The sequence below is a fragment of the Corapipo altera genome, unplaced genomic scaffold (genome assembly GCF_003945725.1).
Source record: "Corapipo altera isolate COAL_440 unplaced genomic scaffold, ASM394572v1 60662, whole genome shotgun sequence".
Classification (NCBI taxonomy): Eukaryota; Metazoa; Chordata; class Aves; order Passeriformes; family Pipridae; genus Corapipo; species Corapipo altera.
The window spans coordinates 1-7565 of record NW_020886109.1 but is presented as its reverse complement, the minus strand read 5'-3'; the positions used below and the strand labels follow the sequence as shown (position 1 = coordinate 7565).

The 7565-nt window shown below is 58.5% G+C and overlaps 1 protein-coding gene across 1 annotated transcript; it reads right to left on the bottom strand.

The window, feature by feature from the left end:
• Positions 1-436: 436 nt before the first annotated feature.
• Positions 437-6348, bottom strand: LOC113941015 (tuftelin-like; the record flags this gene model as incomplete). The annotated part of the gene is made up of 8 exons (XM_027632175.1): positions 437-537; positions 1003-1086; positions 1220-1325; positions 2357-2451; positions 3758-3886; positions 4926-5042; positions 5967-6038; positions 6268-6348. Coding segments are annotated over 8 exons (785 nt in total), but the record flags the coding sequence as incomplete, so codon positions are not given.
• Between the last annotated feature and the right edge of the window lie 1217 nt (positions 6349-7565).

Sequence of the window (7565 nt, the reverse complement as noted above, 5' to 3'; positions counted from 1 at the left end):
CAGATCCATTAAACCATCTCTGCTTCCCAAGAGCATCCCCAGATCCAGAGGAGCATCCTCAAATCCAGAGGAGCCTCCCTGCTATCCAAGAGCATCCCCAGATCCATTAAACCATCTCTGCTTCCCAAGAGCATCCCTTGATCCACTAGAGCATCCCTGCTTCCCAAGAGCATCCCTTGATCCACTAGAGCATCCCTGCTTCCCAAGAGCATCCCCAATTCGTGGAGAGCATCCCTGTTTCCCAAGAGCATCCCCAAATCCAGAAGAGCATCCCCACTATCCAAGAGCATCCCCAGATCCTGAGGAGCATCCCTGCTATCCAAGGGCACCCCCAAGCCCAGAAGAGCACCCCCAAACCCAGCACCACCTCCCAGCCTGGCCGTGGACCCGCGGAGCAGCCCCTTCCCGGCCGGAATTCCGTGTGTTCCCCCCGTACCTGCTCACGTATTCCGACTTGGAGCGGGCCCTGGCGCTGTGCCCGCCCCGGCTGACCTGCTGCTCGATCAGGTGCTCGATCCGGTCGTGCATCTCCAGGTTCTGCAGGAGAAGGGGCAGGAGTTGGGAACAAGGTGGGTTTTCCAGCCCCGGGGAGCAGGGAAGGGATTGTCCCTCCGTGCTGGGGACGGGAGGGGTCACACCTCCCATTCCAGGGGGGAATTCTGGGGGCACCTCACGACAACGCTGAGGGGTTGGAGCGTGTCCAGAGGGGCTGAAGCAGCTGGAGAAGGGGTTGGAGGACTCCTGAGGGAGCTGGGGGGGCTCATCCTGGAGAAAAGAAGGCTCAGGGGGGACCTTCTGGCTCTGGAATTCCCTGACAGGAGGGGGGAGCTGGGGGGGGTTGGACTCTGCTCCCAGGGAACAAGGGACAGGAGGAGGGGGAACGGCCTCAAGCTGTGCCAGTTTGACAGGTTGGACATCAGGAGGAATTTCCCCATGGAAAAGGATGTTCAGGCATGGGAAGGAGCTCGGATCTGACCCCCCCCAAAACCCTCTGGGACCCACCTCAGCCTCCAGGTAGGAGACCCTCTCCTTCAGCTCCTGGATCGTGGAATCCTTGGCCTGGATCACCGTCTTGGAATTCTGGAGCTGCGAGGAGGCAAGTTAGGAACAGCTCTGGACCCCCTCCCGTGGATGGATGGGGCTGGAGAAGCGCCCAGGGAGCTTTTTTCTTTTTTGGGAATTCCTTCCCAGCCCTTCCCCTCGTCCCTCCTGCCCTCACCTGCTCGATCATCTGCCGCACTTTGCGCTGTTGGCTCTTCAACATGTCATCCAGGTGGTGGATCTTCTCCCTCAGCGTGGCCACCTCCTTCTCCAGCTGGGCCACCCTGGGAGAGGGAACACAGGGACAAACGTCTGGGAGCCGCCCCGGACGGGTGGGAACACCCACCCCCCAAAAACACCCACCCCCAAAAACACAGCCTGTGGGAACACTGGGAACACCCACCCCCAAAACTGCAGCCTATGGGAACACCCATCCCAAAAACTGCAGTCTGTGGGAACACCCACCCCAAAAACACCCACCCCAAAAACTGCAGCCCTGTGGGAACACCCACCCCCCAAAAACACCCACCCCCAAAACTGCAGCCTGTGGGAACACTGGGAACACCCACCCCCAAAAACTCAGTCTGTGGGAACACCCACCCCCAAAAACACCCACCCCCAAAAACACAGCCTGTGGGAACACTGGGAACACTCACCCCCAAAAACTCAGCCTGTGGGAACACTCACCCCCAAAAACACCCACCCCCAAAAACACAGCCTGTGGGAACACCCACCCCCAAAACTGCAGGTTGTGGTAACACCCACCCCAAAAACTCAGCCTCTGGGAACACCCACCCCCAAAAACTGCAGTCCTGTGGTCTCTCCTCTCCAGCCTCAGGATTTTTTGGGATTGAGCAGAAGGGGAGAGACAGACAAACCCTATCCCAGGAGAGCCACAAAGCCTGGAAACCACAGGAAGAGCAGGAAGAGCCACACCACAAACCCAGAGGGCTCCCAGGAAACAACCACCCCGTCCCCAATCAGCCCCTGGAGCAGCAGGGCCGGGCGGGATCGGAGCCTCCCGGGGCTCCCAAACCTCCAGAGCTCTTCTCCAGGAGCCAGGCAGAACTCCAAGGGTTTTTTTTTTTTTTGGGGGGGGGGATGAATCATCTCTGGGGGAGCAGGGAAGGTGTTTTGCAAGGCCAGGCAGGGCCAGCACGCCCTGCCCTGCCCAGGAATGTGCCAGGGCACGGAGCCCTGTGTGTGTGTGTGAGTGACACCCCGACCCGGGGCGGCTCTGGCAGGATTCCCCAGCTGGCAGCATTCCCAGGAGAGAGGAGCTGGCAGCATTCCAGGGGGGCCTCGGGGGACTCACCGTTCCTGCTGGGCGAGCTTGTCCCCTTCCAGGCTCCGCAGCCGCGCCAGCTCGGCCTCCCCGGCCCTCAGCTCGGCCACCAAACCCCGGCGCTCCTGAGGAGAGAGCCAGGGGGGAGTTATCCCACATGGAAAACACCGGGATACGCACAGGGGATCACAAACGGCCACCCAGGCTCTGCTGGGGGGGATGGGGTTGCACCAGGGTGGAGTTGAGGGATGGACAGACAGACGGATGTCCCGCTGCTTTCACACACACCCCCTAAGGATACGGGATGAATCCGGCCCCAGATCCATCACAGGGATGTGGGATGTCCCCATTTGGAAGGATCAGGGAAGGAGGGGATCATTGAGGTTGGGAAAGAGCTGCAAGATCACCCAATCCCACCACCTCTGATCACCAAATCCCACCTGATCCCCCAATCCCACCTGATCACCCAATCCCACCTCCGATCACCAAATCCCAGCTCTGATTCCCAATTCCACCTCTGATCTCCCAGTTCCATCTGATCCCCCAATCCCACTTCTTATCCCCAAATCCCACCTCTGATCCCCCAATCCCAAACTCTGACCATCGAGCCCAAGCCTTTGGATCATCCCAGCTCCTACCCCTGCCCAGGACACCCCCAACATGCCCCCCTGTGCCCCAGGGCCTTTCCCAAACCCTTCCCAACCCTCTGGCATCTTGGTGCCATCACCACTTCCCTGCCTGGTGCCCGACCACCCTCTGGGGGAAGAACCTTTCCCTAAAACCCATCCTAAACCCCTCTAACCCCCCCCAGCCACAGCTGCAGCCCTTCCCTCGGGCTCTGCCCCAAGAGCAGAGCTCAGCTCATCCCACATTGTCACATTTAGGACTTTAATCGCGTCAGGAGCTCAAAAAAATAACCGGATAACGCTGGAGGTTGTGGGAATGCCCCACGAGCACAACCGTCTAGACGGCGCTGCCGCTTCCAGGAGACCTGGAAGAGCCTGCACGGACCAACCAGCTCTTCTGGACCTGGGAAAGGCCCCTTCCCATCCCACCAGTGGGTTCCCAGCAGCTGGATATCGGGTTAGACCTGGTTGGGAAGTCGAGCCATGCGGGGAGGGGCTGGTTCCCTGGGCTGGTTCCTTGGGCTGGTTCCCTGGGTCTGATTCCCAGGTCTGGTTCCCTGGGCTGGTTCCGGGGTCTGATTCCCTGGGTCTGGTTCCCTGGGTCTGATTCCCAGGTCTGGTTCCCTGGGTCTGGTTCCGGGGTCTGATTCCCAGCTCTGATTCCCTGGGTCTGGTTCCCTGGGTCTGATTCCCTGGGTCTGATTCCCAGGTCTGGTTCCCCGGGTCTGATTCCCGGGTTTGGTTCCCAGGTCTGGTTCCCTGGCCCAGCTCCACTAATCCCAACCCCCCAGGAGGCTCCTGGTACCTTTTCCATCCCGGCCAGGAGCCTCTGGAGCTCGTCCACCTGCACCTCCTTCTGCTCCACGTCCCTCTCCGCTCTCCGGAGGGCAGAGCTCGCCTGCTCCGCTTCCTCCTGGTACTGGGCCACCTTCCTCTGGAAAACAGGATGGGAAAGGTTTTATTGGGAACAGCAGAGCCCTTGGGTGACATTCCCAAGCCTCGTGGGCGCTCCCAGGGGTTTTGCTGAAGGCACCAAGACCCCGACGGTGCTTCGGAGACAAGGAGCCCTTCGGAAGGTTCTGGGGCTTCAAAGCACTTCAAAGGGCAGGGAGAAGCTCCAGGGGGTTCTCAGGCTCCTCTGGGACCACCTGCCCATGGGGCCACCAGCCCCAGGTTGGGATGTGGTCACTTCCTCCAGCCCTGGGACTCGGGAGAGCTCCGGGGGCTCAGAAGGGACAAGGGTGGGCCACCAGCCCCAGGGTGACCTTGGCCACCATCAGGAGCTCAGAGGGGACAGGGATGGGCCACCAGCCCCAGGATGGGTCACCTGTCCAAGGAAATGACCTCAGTCACTTCCCACACCAACAGGAACAGCTCAGGAGCTCAAAGGAGACAAGGATGGGCCACAAGCCCCAGGGTGACCTCACACTCCCACCAATGTCCCAGGAGCTCAGAGGGGACCAAGGTGACCCCGTGGGTCCCCCCAACACCTGCAGAGCAGGTCCAACACGTGGCAGGATCAAAGGACCCCTGGAACACCCACCCCGGGGTGGAGATGTCACCACCACCGGTGACCAGAGCCCCCGAAATGCCACCAAACCCCCCCCACTTCCTACGGGGAAGGACGGACGTCCCCGGGGCATCCTCTGTGTCACCCCTCAAACCCACTTCCTGGGCATCCCCTCAGGTTGCCAGGGACCAGTTTGGCCTGTGGGACGGGACTGGGAGCGGGGGTGTCACCGCTGTCACCGGCCCTGGGGTGACACAGCCCGGCCCTGCCCATCCGGGCCGTGAGCAGGCACCAAAAAACACCCCGAAGGGGACAATTAACCCCCTTAATTGGGGAGCAGGAAGGGAGGGGAGCAGCAGCAGGAGGAGGTGGACACCTCCAGCAGCCCCAACGTGTCCCTCAGGGCTCCCGGGAAGCTTCAAAAAACACCGAAATTGGATTAAATTCCCCATTTTTCAGTCACCTCGAAGGCTTTCCTCTCCAACTGATGGCGTTTCTCGGCCTCCTGCAGCCTCCTGAGGAGCCTCCTGGCCGTCTCTTGGAGCGTCTCCACGTCCTGGCTGGAGCAGTTCTCCTCCTCCTGGGCAGGGATGAGTCGGGAGGCACAAAAGGGTCCCCCACCCTGGCGTGGGTGACACCCCGGTGACACCCCAGTGACATCCCTGCCCCGCTCCCCTCCTCGTCTCCCACGCTCCAGTTCCAGCTCCCAGCCCTCCTCGGGATCCCCGTGGCATTGCCAGCCCTTGTTTTTGGAAGAGGAGGAGGCCACTTGGGCAACCTGAAACCCGAGAACGGGCCCAGCCCCAAAAATCCCGGCCCAAAAAAATCCCAGCCTAAAAATCCCAGCCCCCAAAAAAATCCCAGCACAAAAATCCTGGTCCAAAAAAATCCCAGCCTAAAATCCCAGCCCAAAAAAATCCCAGCCCAAAAACCCCAGCCCCAAAAATCTCAGCCCCAAAAATCTCAGCCCCAAAAATCCCAGCCCCAAAAATCCCAGCCCCAAAAATCCCAGCCCCAAAAATCTCAGCCCCAAAAATCTCAGCCCCAAAATCCCAGCCCAAAATCCCAGCCTGGAGCCTCTGGTTTGGACTGGATGATCCCAAAAGGTCTTTTTTCCAACCCCAAGGATTCCATGGCTCTGTGATCTCCCCCTGGAAGAGCTGGAGGGATGTCCAGGGAGGTTCCTGTCATCCCCTGGGGCTCAAATGCACGGGATGCTTTTTAAGGAGGGGTAAAACCCCCCAAAAAGAGCATTTTTATCTGTGGAAATTCTATCTATGGAACTTCTAACCTGACCCTGTTTGCTGTGGGATCAGGCTCAGCCTCAAAGCCAGGATGAAAACATCATATTAAACCAAAATCATGGAATATTTGGTGGGAAAGGGCTTTTCCCAGGTCACTGAGCCCATCACAGGTCGCCCCAAGCCCCGTCTCCCACCCGACCCTGAACATTCCTGGGGACGAGGCTGAAATTCCCCAAATTCCCCCCTTTTCCCCTCCGTACCTGCTCCTCCCAGGAGTCCCCCCGGAGCCTCTCGGGGCACTTCCAGCTCCCGTTGTGCTGCTCCAGCTCCACCTGCACAATTCCAAGGACACGGAGACCTCGTGATTCCGGCGGCACCTCCGGGGCCACTCAAACCCGGGGGGAGGTTCCTGCAGACAAAACCTTCACCTGCCCGGCCCAGAGCCCTTCTCTGCCTGACTCCTCGTGCAACTTCGGCCTCCAAAACGTGGATTTAATCCACCACAAACCCCCTCCTGGAGCGTTTTCCAGCCCGGAAAGGGGATTCCGCGCCCCCCGTTACCTGTGGGTGCTCCTTAGCTCCTTGTCTGCTCTCAAGTTTACTACTTAAGTCTTCCCGCAGCTTCTTCAAAGCACTTCTAGCCTGGCAAAGGCAACGGGAATTCAGCTGGCTCGGCCTGGAAAGGGTCCCTCAGCCCCCCAAAAAATCCTCCTTCACCACGGCCGAGTTTGGGGGTGGCTACAGCTGATCCAGTTGGGCTACAACTGATCCAGTTTGGCTACAACTGCTCCAGTTTGGCTACAGCTGCTCCAGTTTGGCTACAGCTGCTCCAGTCAGGCTGGAGGGGAGGCAGTGGGTCCCAAATTAATCAAAATACAGCAGGATGGAGTGAGGGGAAGCAGGAGGAACCAAGGGGAAGAAGGAGGAATCAAAAGGAATCAAGAGGAAGCAGGAGGAATAAAAGGGAAGCAGGAGAAATAAAGGGGAAGCAGGAGGAAGTAGGAGGAACCAAGAGGAAGCAGGAAGGATCAAGAGGAATCAGAGAAGCAGGAAGGATCAAAGGGAATGAAGGGGAAGCAGGAGGAAACAAAAGGAATCAAGGGGAAGCAGGAGGAAGCAGCAAGAATAAAGGGGAAGCAGGAGGAACCAAGGGGAAGCAGGAGGAATCAAAAAGAAGCAGGAGGAAGCAGGAGGAAACAAGAGAAAGCAGGAGGAAACAAGAGCAATCAAGGGGAAGAAGGAAGGATCAAGAGGAAGCAGGAGGAATCAAGGAGGAATTAAGGAGGAATCAAGGGAAAATGAGGGGGGGGTGGATCAAGGAGAGACCAGGAGAGATCAAGAGATAAATCAAGATAAATCAACAGGAATCCAAAGGAATCCGAACCAGAGGGAGGAAAATAAAAAGGGATCTTCTGGAGATTGGCCTGGCTGCTCATTCCTGGCTCCCCAAGGTCACAACAGCCATGACTTGGGATTCTCCCGGGCCAGGGAAGGATTCCCAGCCCTGGCCACCAGCTCCTCTCTCCCAGGAAACCCTTCTCTGAGCATTCCCAGTGCTCGGATCCAACCCCTACCCCTGGATTTTGGCTGGGATAAAGGAGTTTTCCAGAGCTCTTGGATCAACAACCAGCTGGATCGAGACATTCCCAGGGTTTTCCCCCCAGTTGGATGCCAACAAAAACCGGTGCCACCACCTCGACTTTTAACTGGTTGGGCTCTTCCTCTCCTGTTTTCCACAGGCAAAATCGACTTTTCCAGCTGCTCCAAGCCAGAAAATCCCAAAATCCCGCTCGACTCGTCCTAAACCGGCCCTTTTAAACCCAATTCCTGCTTCTCCAGCCCTTTTTAAACCCAATTCC